This window comes from Schistocerca gregaria, chromosome 4 (genome assembly GCF_023897955.1).
Source record: "Schistocerca gregaria isolate iqSchGreg1 chromosome 4, iqSchGreg1.2, whole genome shotgun sequence".
Lineage (NCBI taxonomy): Eukaryota > Metazoa > Arthropoda > Insecta > Orthoptera > Acrididae > Schistocerca > Schistocerca gregaria.
Genome location: NC_064923.1, coordinates 540,978,486 through 540,993,777, shown reverse-complemented (window position 1 = coordinate 540,993,777; position 15,292 = coordinate 540,978,486). Strand labels below are relative to the sequence as shown.

At 41.1% G+C, this 15,292-nt stretch overlaps 1 protein-coding gene across 1 annotated transcript in view; it reads right to left on the bottom strand.

Annotated features, from left to right (window-relative positions):
* Positions 1 to 12,687, bottom strand: part of LOC126267358 (uncharacterized) — a 29,818-nt gene extending 17,131 nt beyond the window's left edge. The window contains exons 1-2 of the mRNA XM_049972496.1: positions 12,579 to 12,687; positions 3,020 to 3,045 (exon numbers count right to left, since the gene is read on the bottom strand). Coding sequence (XP_049828453.1) covers positions 3,020 to 3,045; positions 12,579 to 12,624 — 72 coding nt within the window. The 5' untranslated portion in view covers positions 12,625 to 12,687. The remainder of the gene's footprint in view (positions 1 to 3,019; positions 3,046 to 12,578) is intronic.
* Between the last annotated feature and the right edge of the window lie 2,605 nt (positions 12,688 to 15,292).

The following is a 15,292-nucleotide window of genomic DNA, read 5'->3' as shown; positions in this document are numbered from 1 at the left end:
TACTTTGTCGGTTCCTGTAATCAAAACTTCAATTGTATGGCAAGATACAAGCTCTGCATTCTAGAGAGCAATCAGTGAACTGGATGCTAATTACTTTCTAGACGCAATTGTCCACCCACAAATAGAATGTGTCCAAAATTAAAGCAATAAACCTCTATTTGCCGGTCTTATGTCCAGTTCGTGGTATAATCAAAGAAAGTGTCAATACATGTCCGTACAATAGTGTTCTGCACGAAAGGTGGCAGTCCAGTCAACGGTGAAGCACGCCAATAATGGCGTTGGGGTATCTATCAAACGAGGTAGTGGCTTGTCCCATAACCACAGTTGCTGTCTGTACAGTCATAGACGGGGCGACATAGTACAAAGAAGACACTCACCAGACTCTCTGCGATGGAGAGCCATAAGAAGTATCGAAGCTGGACAGTAACATACTGATGTGACCTGTTGGCTTAATGTGAATCGTTCTGTTGTTTCTCAGATGTGGCGATAATTTATAGAGTCCGAAGCAGTGCCCTGAAGACCAGGGCAGGGCCGACCATGTGTGACATCAGGAAGAGAGGACTGCGATTTGGTTGTAAGGGCATGACGGTACCGCCATAGTGCTGCACACCAACTGACATCTGACCTTGCAGCATCCACCGAATTGTACAGAAGGCTTTGGGAGAATGATCTTTCTTGTGAACATCTAGATTAGAGTTGTTAGCATACCACCTGCACCCTGGACAGTCGAACAGTGGGCCAATTTTCTTTTCACAGATGAGTCCAGATTTCGTCTGGAGAGTGATTCTCGAAGCATTCGCATCTGGAGAGAATGTGGAACATGATTTTGACACCCAAGCATTGTGGAAAGAGACCGATATCGTGAAGGATCACTAATGGTGGACAAGGTTACATGGACCATTCAGACATCTCTTCATGAAGTTGTATGGGCGAATCGGTAATGTTTAACTGGAGTCAGGTATCGTGACGAGATCTTTGGCCGTGCGTAGCTCATGTTCATGCCGTTTCGTGCTTGACAGCTTCTCTTTACGGAACTGTCGCCTCGTTTCTTATTCGATTTACTGGCGTCACAAAGTTGCTGGCTTGCCTGCCCGTGAGTGGCAGCAGTAGCGCGTATCGATAAGAGCACTGTCGTATTATCTTTGAAGCGACCGCTAGTGCTTTCGGCTCGTCGTGTGACGGGGGTTCAGTCAGGATGCAGCGCCAGTGAGGTCCGCACAGCCAGTACTCGCCGACCGCTTGAAATACACATGCACTGTCCGCCGGAAGGAGACTGGAGAGGGAATGACCGGTGGTTGGTCGTTCAGTTGGTCGTCTCATCGGGCAACGTGTTCAAATGGCTCTGAGCACTATGGGACTTAACACACGAGGTCATCAGTCCCTTAGAACTTAGAAGTACTTAAACCTAAGGACATCACACACATCCATGCCCGAGGCAGGATTCGAACTTGCTACCGTAGCGGTCGCGCGGTTCCAGACTAAAGCGCCTAGAACCGCTCGGCCACCGATGACGGCGGGCGACGTGTATTTTGCCTTTTGACCGTTTCTGGGCCTCGTCAATTGGTCATCTTGCCCGACGTGGGTCGGTTCCTTCCTTGTGCGGAGATGTCGGGTGGCCAATGGGCAAGTGTTACCTCTGCATGGTTGGGTCGCCCGGGAAGCCGTGTCTCCGAGTTCCGAACGGACATGGAGTTGAGTTGGGATGGAGCTGCAGTGAGGTCCGGACAGCCACGACTGGCCCGATTGTTGCTGACGCACATGACTTGAGTGGGGACGACCTTGGTCGGTCGTTCGGTCGTCCGTCTCATCGGACGACGTATATCTGTTCGCCAACCGCTTCAGGTTCTCTGTGTGTGTCGATTTGTCATTCGTCCTGGTTCTTCCACAGTGATTGCTTTTACGAGTGTTCGAGTTCTTGTGGAAGTGTTTTTGTGGAACTGTGTCTAGCTTGTGTAATTTCGACTGAGCAGTTATGTTAATGCTGTCTGCGCACTGGAATAGGCAGATTACCGTCAACATGAACAACAGAATTTTTTTCGGTGACCAAGTGTTCTCCTTCCATTTACATCTTCATGACAAGTAAGCTGTGGGTACTTCTTCTTCCAGAATGACAACAACTGCACAGGACTACACGCTTACTTACTTAATTTCGCGAAACTCAGGTGCCATGTTTCACCTTAAGTGTGTTGCTAAATGACCCGATCTTAACAGCTCAACATTTCCTTCATTTGGTAGCTCCATGAGTGGCTTCAGCTGAATTAGACGTACCTGAAAGAACGTGTGGACTCTCAACCGAGGTCATTGAAAGCTAGATGTTCGTGAAACTTTGGTCTACTACAAACATTACCCTTTTCTAGGAACCGTCGCTAAAACTTCGACATGATCTTCCGGATCCTCAAACTGTCGTCTGTGTCGGGTCTGACACAGCATGACAAAAAATATTCTACCGTTTAAAATAGGATCTAGATACCGTCTTTGCGACAATACATTGTAAATTTCGCCAAAAGATATCACTCCACTCAGAACGAAAGGGCAAATACTACTGAGACATTATATAGTTTACTGCACGTAGTTATCGTTATCATTGAATCATTTGGCAATTCCTTTCAAATATAGATAGTCAAATTTCGCTTTAAGGTGATCTTGAAACCAAATGTACTCTTTCTGTTTTCCGACTACGCTCATACATTGGACATCATATGTCATGTACCATTAACAAATGAAAAATGGTGGTAACACATCGTAATGTAAGAAACAACAGTAGTCTTGGACATGTCAAAATAAATAATGTACCAATATCTATGTACTGATAGAGAGAAGTGCGCAAATAGCTTTACTATTTTTGGGTTGAGGAACGAACACGAAAATATCTCACAATTCTGTAAGGAAGAGCAAATTTTTGTGTGGTGGCTACATTAGAAATTCCAAGTTCACACATACACCAGCGCTCGCGCCCGCGTCCACACACACACACACACACACACACACACACACACTGGTAATATGGTGCGGCACCTACCTCGTCATCTGAAGCGTTGGTGACACCTGAAAGAAACGAATGATCGATATATTAGTTTCTATCCAATGAATATCATTAAATGATGGAAAAATGATGTGTCTGTGAGCTACAACTATGTAATGTAACGTTTTTGGCAACAGACCACTTGGTCTTACTACTGACGTGATAGAATATACCGTGTTCCTTTTGATATCTTGGTGAACAGACGATAACCACCTGCCAAATTACGGAAAGTAAAGGATGTAGGCCATTCATCTTAGTGATTTATTGTACTCACCTGTTTTACAAATTTCTGAAACAAATATGCAAAGCCTCATATTATTACATCGAGTTCATGAATCTAGGCACTATCCACATTCCATACACTGTGAGATATTTGAAATGCTTTTCGTTTAGGCAGGAATATTTCTGTAAACGATTTTTTCACAAGCCTTCTCTAATAAAAGGTCAAAATAGATCGAGTTTCTTGTGTCGTGGCGCGCTTTGTCATTGATCACTGACCTGATCAAAAGCTGTACTCGATTACTATTCTCCATCCGGTCAGAGCATGGGACCATGTCTTCTATGATCTTGATGAAAATCGGTGCACTAATAACATTGCTCTGAAAGAACAAACTATGTTTATGAATGTCAGCAGTAGCTCCCACCTTATCGGTGCAAACCATTAAATTTGAGTGTAAATTATTTATTTCCTTGATGTCATCGACAAAAGTTTGACCTTAAAATAATAGCAACAAGAAAAAAAATTATGATAATAATCAAATTAAAAATGACAAGAACAACCATTCAAATTGAAATAGATGATAGAAATTTTATTGCATTAGATAACAAATGCGCTACGAAATGAAGGAAAAGAATTGCAAACAGGTAAACGAGTTTTTAGAGATCGAAGAAAACCAGCAAGGAACAAGTCTTTTAATACAGAAAAAGAACAAGTGGTGAAAGATGAATATTGTTAACACAGAACGAGAGATCCGGTACAGTTTGATTCGATTTGGGTCTATAAAACTTTAATAACAGATGTTTCTGTTATTTCAGGAAATAAAAAATTTTTCATTTGCAGACGATCTTTTGGTTGATGATGAATATCAACAGTTGTGCATGTCCCATCAAGAGGAAGACTGAAAGCACTTATAATCGGAAATGTTGCCTTGGGGACGGGTAATGAGGACCATCTGGACAGAAGGGACAGTACTGTCTGCATTATGCAAAGCAGGTATAGTCAGGTATGACTTCACTGAGATACGAACATGAATGTATCGACAAATAGAAGTTCATTCCATCACAGTTCCTTATTATACAACGATAATCCTCTCCACGAATGCGCCACAATGATTATCATTATTGCTATCTTTCCATTTCTTAAGAACACAACGCAGTGTGTTCGTTGAAATGTTAGGTAAAAGAATGACGTGTTTCAAACGTAGTATGGACAGCCTTGCGATATTATCATCATAGCTGGTTATGCTAACGCTGTTGCTCGATGACTTGGGGCACTCCGATTGTATTCCTCAGACAAAAAAGCTTTGAAATGTGATTTCTTTAAACACCTGACAGGGCTGTTGCATTATACCAGCATTTGTCATATCGAAGTACGTCCTTCAGCCCGTGTGAAAGTTGAGAAAAATCGGTAACCCATACGCTTATCTTAACCATCATTTTCGAACTTGCCTTTTTATCTCAAATTGATACATTTATTGCTGGTATCACCGATCTGTTCCCCTTATCCGTAGGAACAGTTTCTAAAAGCATGGTCAATGTCTAATGTATCCTGAGTGTCACCTTGGCGCGATGTAACCCACCTGCTTCTTTACAGTGTTTATTTGTTTGCTCGCACACGAAAATTTATTTACTTATTCTCAAACTGGGTAAAAAGCTATCCCACTAGGGTTGTTCGACTTTAGCCTTCAATTGTAAACACACTCTGCGCCGGCCGCTGTGGTCGAGCGGTTCTAGGTGCTTCAGTCCGCAAGCTCGCGGCTGCTACGGTCGCAGGTTGGAATCCTGCCTCGGGCGTGGATGTGTGTGATGTTCTTAGGTTAGTTAGGTTTAAGTAGTTCTAAGTCTAAGGGACTGATGACCTCAGATGTTAAGCCCCATAGTGCTTAGACCCATTTGAACCATCTGAACATAGTCTGCAGTCATATGGTCAGTCGTAAAGGAAGTGGCTGGTCTGCAGAGACAGGTAGAGGATATAGAATCAGTGCGTAGTGGGAATGTCCGTGTTACTGATAAGTCGCATATATGTACAGTATTTAATAATCACTTTCTGAATATAGCAGGTGAAATAAAAAGAAACCTAGTCCCAACAGGGAATCGTAGAAAAAAGTGTTCCGAGACTGTTGCCTGAAATGCTCCTCCATGATACTGACAAGAGGGAGATTGAGTTAATAATTAAATCACTAAAGACCAAGAACTCTCATGGATATGACGGGGTGTCTAGTAGAATACTGAAGTATTGTTCCATGTATGTTCGCCCAGTACTTAGCCATATCTGTAACTTTTCCTTTAGGAGTGGTCGGTTTCCTGACCGATTAAAGAACTCGGTAGTGAAGCCACTTTATAAAAAGGGAGACGGGGATAATATTGACAATTATAGACCTATTTCTATGCCATCGGTGTTTGCTAAAGTTATCGAGAAGGATGTATATACAAGGTTACTGGAGCATTTAAATTCACATAATTTGCTGTCAAATGTACAGTTTGGTTTTAGAAATGGCTTAACAACTGAAAATGCTATACTCTCTTTTCTCTGTGAGGTTTTGGACGGATTAAATAAAAGGTTGCGAACGTTAGGTGTTTTCTTTGAATTAACGAGGGCTTTTGACTGTGTTGACCACAAAATATTACTGCAGAAGCTGGACCATTATGGAGTAAGGGGAGTAGCTTACAATTGGTTCGCCTCTTACTTTAAGAACAGAAAGCAGAAGGTAATTCTCCGCAATATTGAGAGTGGTAGTGATGTTCAGTCCCAATGGGGCACTGTTAAGTGGGGCGTTCCCCAAGGGTCAGTGCTGGGGCCACTGCTGTTTCTTATTTATATCTTGTGTGTAATATTGAAACATTATCAAATAATGTAGTTCATGAAATAAGTTCATGGATTGTGGAAAATAATTTGATGCTAAATCACAGTAAGATTCAGTTTTTACAGTTTCTAAGTCACAATTCAACAAGAACTGATATTTTAATCAGACAGAATGGGCATATTATAAGCGAGACGGAACAGTTCAAGTTCCTAGGCGCTCGGATAGATAGCAAGCTGTTGTGAAAAGCCCATGTTCAGGATCTTGTTCTGAAACTAAATGCCGCTTTATTTACCATTAGAACAGTATCTGAAATAAGGGACATATCAACACGAAAATTAGTCTACTTCGCATATTTTCATACTCTCATGTCATATGGTATTATTTTTTGGGGTAATTCTTCTGATTCAAAAACGGTATTTTTGGCCCAAAAACGGGCTGTTCGAGCTATGTGTGGTGTAAGTTCGAAAAGCTCTTGTCGACCCCTATTCAATAGTCTCGGAATTTTGACGTTGCCCTCACAGTATATATTTTCTTTAATGTCGTTTGTTGTTAGCAATATTAGCCTATTCCCAAGAGTTAGGAGCTTTCACTCAGTTATTACTAGGCAGAAATCAAATCTGCATGTGGAATGCACTTCCTTGACTCTTGTGCAGAAAAGAGTGCAGTATTCTGCTGCATCCATTTTCAATAAGCTACCACAAGAACTCAAAAATCTTAGCAGTAGCCCAAACACTTTTAAGTCTAAACTAAAGAGTTTCCTCATGGCTCACTCCTTCTATTCTGTCGAGGAGCTCCTGGAAGAGCTAAAAAATTAAGCAAATTCCAGTGTTACATTTTTTATTTTCTTTATTTAAATTAACGACTTGTCGCCTGAATATGTTTCTTATATTTCATTTTATCTGTTTGTACAATCTATAACTGAATATGTTTCTTATATTTCATTTTATCTGTTTCTACAATCGTGTTACAATTTCATGTACTGACTCTTTCCATGACCATGGAGACTCCTCCTTAATGTAGTCCCACGGAACAATAAATAAATAAATAAATCTTTACCTAAAGACTGACCAGGCAGCGTACGTATCTCCTTATTTGCAATGCACTAGTTGTATTTCAGGATCTCACCATTTGTAATGCACCCCTTCTTGTTCCTCAGGTTTGGTCAGGGCCGTACCGACGGGGTGACAAGAAATGCCCCCGCCAAGGGCTCAGGCACAGACGGGAACAAAAAGTGAAAAAAAACCACAAGAACAAACTGGGAGAATTACGTGACTTTTCCTACTTGTGTTCTGCCTACTAGAAGAATATTTTCCTTCAGCACATGTAAACGCACGGTGTTGTCACGGAGTCATTTAGTTCCAGTCCAATAATGAAGAAAAGTCTACTTAAAAAAACATGTGTCTATCGCTAACTTGGTGTATGTGACAAAGTACTACTTTATATTCCGGGCATCCGCAGCTGTTCGGGATCATGGTGTTCACTGAGGTGGCATCAGCCATGGGATATCTCCCTATACCGTGTCAGAACACCTTATGAGCGGCATAGTGCAGCATCTCGAAGTGGCATGGACTCAACAAAAACGTTGGTGTGTAGAATATATGAGTCTGGCGACATACCATCTGACTTTCGGAAAAGCATCATCCACACAATTCCGAAGACGGCAAGAGCTGACAAGTGCGAGAATTATCGCACAATCAGCTTAACAGCTCATGCATCGAAGCTGCTTACAAGAATAATATACAGAAGAATGGAAAAGAAAATTGAGAATGCGCTAGGTGACGATCAGTTTGGCTTTAGGAAAAGTAAAGGCACGAGAGAGGCAATTCTGACGTTACGGCTAATAATGGAAGCAAGGCTAAAGAAACATCAAGACACGTTCATAGGATTTGTCGACCTGGAAAAAGCGTTCGACAATATAAAATGGTGCAAGCTGTTCAAGATTCTGAAAAAAGTAGGGGTAAGCTATAGGGAGAGACGAGTCATATACAATATGTACAACAACCAAGAGGGAATAATAAGAGTGGACGATCAAGAACGAAGTGCTCGTATTAAGAAGGGAGTAAGACAAGGCTGGAGCCTTTTGCCCCTACTCTTCAATCTGTACATCGAGAAAGCAATGATGGAAATAAAAGAAAGGTTCAGGAGTGGAATTAAAATACAAGGTGAAAGGATATCAATGATACGATTCGCTGATGACATTGCTATCCTGTGTGAAAGTGAAGAAGAATTAAATGATCTGCTGAACGGGATGAACAGTCTAATGAGTACACAGTATGGTTTGAGAGTAAATCGGAGAAAGACGAAGGTAATGAGAAGTAGTAGAAATGAGAACAGCGAGAAACCTAACATCAGGATTGATGGTCACGAAGTCGATGAAGTTAAGGAATTCTGCTACCTAGGCAGTAAAATAACCAATAACGGACGGAGCAAGGAGGACATCAAAAGCAGACTCGCTACGGCAAAAAAGTCATTTCTGGCCAAGAGAAGTCTACTAATATCAAATATCGGCCTTAATTTGAGGAAGAAATTTCTGAGGATGTACGTCTGGAGTAGAGCATTGTATGGTAGTGAAATATGGACTGTGGGAAAACCGGAACAGAAGAGAATTGAAGCATTTGAGATGTGGTGCTATAGACGAATGTTGAAAATTAGGTGGACTGATAAGGTAAGAAATGAGGAGGTTCTTCGCAGAATCGGAGAGGAAAGGAATATGTGGAAAACACTGATAAGGAGAAGGGACAGGATGATAGGACATCTGCTAAGACATGAGGGAATGACTTCCATGGTAGTAGAGGGAGCTGTAGAGGGCAAAAACTGTAGAGGAAGACAGAGATTGGAATACGTCAAACAAGTAGGTTGCAAGTGTTACTCTGAGATGAAGAGGTTAGCACAGGAAAGGAATTCGTGGCGGGCCGCATCAAACCAGTCAGTAGACTGATGACCAAAAAAAGCGTTAGAGAAGTTCAAACGTATCTCGTCATTCCTTAGAACTTTCGTATCCCACTTCTTAGCGTATTGATTCTTCCTGACTAATGCCTTGAACTTCAACCAACTCTTCATCACTACTATATTGTGATCTGAGTCTATATGTGCTCCAGTATCTGATTTCGGAATCTCTCTCTGACCATGATGTAATCTAATTGAAATCTTCCCGTATCTCCCGGCCTTTTCCAAGTATACCTCCTCCTCTTGTGATTCTTGAGCAGGGTATTCGCTATTACTAGCTGAAACTTGTTACAGAACTCAATTAGTCTTTCCCCTCTTTCATTCCTTGCCACAAGCCCATATTCTCCTGTAACCTTTTCTTCTACTCCTTCCCCTACAACTGCATTCCAGTCGCCCATGACTATTAGATTTTCGTCCCCCTTTACATACTGCATTACCCTTTCAATATCCTCATACACTTTCTCTATCTGTTCATCTTCAGCTTGCGACGTCGGCATGTAAACCTGAACTATCGTTGTCGGTGTTGGTCTGCTGTCGATTCTTATTAGAACAACCCGGTCACTGAACTGTTCACAGTAACACACCCTCTGCCCTAGCTTCCTATTGATAACGAATCCTACACCTGTTATACCATTTTCTGCTGCTGTTGATATTACCCGATACTCATCTGACCAGAAATCCTTGTCTTCCTTCCTCTTAGCTTCACTGACCCCTCCTATATCTAGATTGAGCCTTTGCATTTCCCTTTTCAGATTTTCTAGTTTCCCTACTACGTTCAAGGTTCTGACATTCCACGCCCCGACTCGTAGAACATCATCCTTTCGTTGATTATTCAATCTTTTTCTCATGGTAACCTCCCCCTTGGCAGTCCCCTCCCGGAGATCCGAATGGGGGACTATTCCGGAATCTTTTGCCAATGGAAAGATCATCATGACACTTCTTCAAATACAGGCCACATGTCCTGTGGATATACGTTAAGTGTCTTTAATACAGTGGTTTCCATTGCCTTCTGCATCCTCATGTCGTTGATCATTGCTGAATCTTCCGCCTTTAGGGGCAATTTCCCACCCCTAGGACAAGAGAGTGCCCTGAACCTCTATCCGCTCCTCCGCCGTCTTTGACAAGGCCGTTGGCAGAATAAGGCTGACTTCTTATGCCGGAAGTCTTCGGCCGCCAATGCTGATTATTTATCAAAATTTAGGCAGTGGCGGGGAACGAACCCGGGGCCGAAAACGATTTTGATTATGAATCAAAGACGCTATCCCTCGTGTGTTATTCTCATTTCATTTTATGTGTATAACCCTGTACTAACCTGACAAGAAGTCCTATTCTTCCTGCCATGGTGCCTTACTATCCCTCACTATTACATCAACCTGCCTCATTCCTTTTTCAAATTATCTAACATACCTGCCCGATCAAAGGATATAACATTCCACACTAACACGTAGAATGCCAGTTTTGTTTTTCCGTATGACGGCGTCCTCCTGAACAGTTCCAGCCCAGAGATGCGAAAGGGGGGTCAATTGTACCACCGCAACATTTTACCCAAGAGATGCTCTCATCACTAAGCCTTATACTGGAGAAAGAAATAACGTAGTCGTTCGCAGTTCCCGCACAGCAACGCCATTTTGACTAGTGCCACAAGACCAGACCATTCAGTCATTCAGTCTGTTGCCCCTGCAGCTACTGAAAAGGCTGCTGCCTCTCTTCAGGAATCACGGATTAGTCTGCCCTCTCCTCAGATTCTCCTCCATTGTGGCTGCACCTACGGTACGGCGATCTGTATCATTGAGTTAGTTAATTAATTAGTTCGTGTTCCGTAGATCATATGAAAGATTCTTTTAAAATTCATGAACACATTATTTTTCTAGCCCTCTTCATGAAACTACACCAAAAGCAATTTCTATTTTTATATTTTTTTATTGATAACCAATTTCTAAGAAAAATTCTTCAGTTGAATGAAAGAAGTTGTCCAGGAGTTATCCAAGCCTCCCCAAATGGACAGACCATGATTCATGGTAGCTGTGGTATTATAAGAGCTGAAAGATCAGCGAGCGGTTGCTGAAGTAAATATGAGAGAATCCTTCGAAGTATTTGATAGAATAATAAAAGAAATGGAATAAAGAGCTCACAAATATTACACCATTTTGTGTGACTTAAATTTCTTGCTTATCTGGAAAGATGTATAGCAGATTTTGGCACCAAATGTAGCGGGAGGTACTGATACACAGGAGCTATTTAACAAAACCAGTGCTTTCAAGTTCCATGTGAAACAGCTTATCGTTCGAATAGTTTAAATTTTTTCACAGTTATGTCAAGATATGCTTATCCGAACTGTAAAGAAGGTTTGAGGTTATTTATGACAATACCAGTGAGTGTAGCATCTTGTGAATGCAGTTTCAGCAAATTAAAATTAATCAGAAAGCCGCTTAAAGAAAAGTGTCTGTATAAGCATGCTGTCAAATTTAGCTATCTGGATGGAAGAATAGGACATAGCTTCTAAACTGGACTTCAATGTTATAATCAATAAGTATGGTTTGTTGAAGCCAAAGATATGCAAAGAAAAATTGTAGTAAAAACACAATTCCTGTAGCAGGATATTTTCTCAGCTAATAGCTAAAGCCCTTCTTATTTTATTTCCAGCTAATAATTTATGCAGTATTACTAATTTATGTTGAGTAAATAAGATATTTTTTATGCATCATACTAAAATAAATGTAGGTAGCTCCCATAAAAATAAGATACAGATATTTAAGCGAACATATTTTGTCACCGACTGAATTTAATTACTATTTTTCAATAATGGTTCTTTTTATTAAACCCACTCACATAGTTTGTTTAATTTACCAACGGAAAATTGCAGAAAGGTAAGATACATTGGGAAGCAGTACGTGTTGCTTTCGCTGTTCTGCCATGGCACAGGATCAACTCGGCACCGTTCTGCGTTCCACTACCCTAGAATGTTATCGACTTGTAGATTCCCATATACCAGTGTCAGAATTATTCCACAAAGCGTTGGCTTCGTAACCTTCGACTCGGTCTTTTGCGCACCAGGCTCCTCTAACTCCTACTGAGACATGCTCTCTTACCCCCAAACTTGAGCTTGTGCCTTCATCAGGAGGGTACACAGTACAGTTTGTTAAGTTTCATCAAATTAGATACAATAATCTTTAGATCAATCATTATTTTTTCGAGTTTTCTTTGTATCATGGAAAGCAGTGTCCATGGGTATAAAATAGTTCCCTACTTAACTCCATTCACAAATAATTTTTCCCAGTGTATTCTTCCGGAGTAGTATGAATGGCATAAAATTTCACTTCGGCAGTTCTACCTTCCATAATTACATAAAGGCCAACTAAGTACGCCTTTATTATCAGTAGCAGCGGTTCATGCAAAATGCACCCCTCTCCGAATAGTGTCATAAATGTTGCTTCTCATAGCGAAGAACGAGCTCTAGAGAGGCAAACCTGTCAATGTTGTAAAAATAAATATCAAAAACGGGAAATACCTTCGTAATTTCTTGAGGCCTTAGCTACATGCTACTTCAACATTACTCTGATGCGCAGTTTCCGAGTCCCCTGACTTACCGCAGCAAACGACGAGAAGTAGCAACCAGCACAGCCTGAGTGCCATCGCGACGGATAAAGAACTACTGACTGCGTAGTTCAGTCCACTGTTTAAAAAAAGTTTCCACGGCGACCTGACTATCGCGGAAGTGACGGCAGCCTGGAGAATAATAGTCAGCACGACCGTCCTGACAGCTCGACAAACACGTCAGCGTTGTCTTGTTAGCGGAGTGCGAATTTTCTGAGCAGTCAGGTAAACGGGTCTTTTCTAAGGAATTCGCATAAACAATTAACACAGCAGCGTTCCTGCAGTGGGTATCATATCGCATGTGCAGCTGTTTGTCACAGAAAAGAATGACAACGAAAATGCACTGAATATTGGAGTGATATCCTTAATAATGCAAGCAGCGCCAGGAAATGGTAATCGTAGTTAGTTGGTAGCTAAGATAAGTAAAGTGATTGATGACTTGGTAAAAATTTCACACGGACATGGAAGTATATTTAATGCTGCCCGCAAAAGAGTGATAAGAACGCATCTATTGATTTTAGTAAACTTTGAGCGTTTTACATTAACCACACAATAACGCCACCAGTGGCGTAACTGCACTGGTCAGTTTATTGGCACCTTTAGGCTTTTATACTGGGAGAGCTTTAAAGGTATCAGTAGGAAATATGGCCTGTAACTGAAGAAGTGTCATGATCATCTCTCCATTGGCAAAAAACCCGGAGTAGCTCCCTAGTGGCATCGATGCGAGGGGACTGACAAGAGGGAAATCACTTTGAGGAAAACCAACGCCAACAACATATTACGCACATAGGAGTATTCCGCTATCAGCAGCCGAAGTTGAAAGGATGGATTTCATCGTGGTGAGACAGAGATGCTGAAATCAGACACTGGATTGTGAGGTGTAACCAAGAGCAGATGTAGTTTCTTATGATAATTTAGTAATTATGAAGTTAAAAAGAGAATCGCTAGGAAGAATATACGTGCAAAGAAATGGAATATCGAAGTATAAAGGAAAGTACTTTCAATGTTCGAACACCTAATAGATGCCCGAGTAGACATTTCAATGTACAAGAAACAGGGCAGTCAAGAATTGGACAGGCAAATGTGAGTACAAGGAAGTTAACTGGAAGAAATCTTGCACGTCCGTTGATCGACGAAAACGAAGTATCAAATGTTCCTCAAAATTTAGGAAGTTTGGAAATTTTTGGTAAGATCCTATGGGACCAAATTGCTGAGGTAATCGGTCCCTAAGCTTACACACTACATAATCTAACTTAAACTATAAGGGGGGGGGGGGGAGCCAGGAGAAACATGACAAGGCGCCCGAGACCGCTCGGTTATTCTGTTACTGAAACGAAAGAACTACAATAATAATGTAAGTTATTTAGGAATAAAATTAATGCGAACTGCAGAGAAGCTACAGCGGAAGAGCTACAAAAACAAGTGTAACGGAATCGGAAGCGAAATGGTCGGTGGTAGAACAGATTTACCATATGGGAAAGTAAAATTTTTTTCTATGTAATTAAAAACATTAACATTGCAAGTGGAAGATACATGGTGCTGGATACCTTGTACCACTACCAGTCATCGCCTTTCCTGTTTCACTCCCAAATGGAGCGAGAGAAAAATGACTCTCTCTGTGCCTCCTTATATGCCCTAATTTCTCTTGTCTCTGCAATCTGTGCGAGAGATGAACGTTGATAACAGGAGTATCCTTCTGAAATCAGTCGCAAATGCTGGTTCTCTATACTTTCTCGTTTGTGTTTCGCGATAAAAACGTCATCTTCCGCAAAGGGATTCACATTTGAGTTCACGAAGCATTTCCGTAACAGTCATATATTGATCGAAAGTACCTATAACAGATCTAGCGGCACGTCTCTGAACTTTTCGATGTCTTCCTATAATGCGACCTGGTGAGGTTCCCAAACACCCGAGCAGTATTTAAGAATGTTTCGAACAAATATTCTGTAAGCGGTCTTCTTTCTAGAGGAACAACAGTTTCTAGAATTCTTTCAGTAATCCGAAGTTGACTATTCGCCTTCCCAACAATCGATGTTATGTGCTCTTTCCTTTTGTTACCCCTTTAAAAGTTATATCTAGATTTTTAATCGACGTTAATGTGTCTAGTAGAACACCAACAAAACTGTATTCGACTATTATAGAGTTGTTTTACTATTCATCTTTATTAGATTGTATTTTTATACATTTAGCGCAATCTACCTTTCATCATAACAACTATAAATTCTGTCGAAGTCTTCCTGTATGTTCGTGCATCAGTGGCACCCAACTTTTTTTGACCAGGGACTGCACAGACTTCTTTGTTATTAGCAGGGACCATAAGGGCCAAGAAAAATAATCTGCGTCAATCTAAAAATATACTTTAAGCAGAAGTTTTAACATATTCCTTAAACTCAAAGTAATTTGCATTAAAAGTACTGTTACAATAGGAAACATTCTTAGAAGGAAACTGAATTCCGTTTGCATCAAATTGCTCTTTGAGCTTGCATCTTCAGTATATGTTCAGTATCCCCGGAGTAAGATAGAGCAAGGCAATTTCTCTAATTTTAATGTATAGCACTGATTTACGCATGAGAAACACATTCAAATGCGCCCTTAGAGTTTCTGTTATTTTTTAATTGAATGAGCTTCTCGTTGATTTCTGCTAGATGGTAGAATCAAGTGAGCCACTGGGAGCACTGCCTATCTTGAGTTGTCGTGCCCTGTAAAT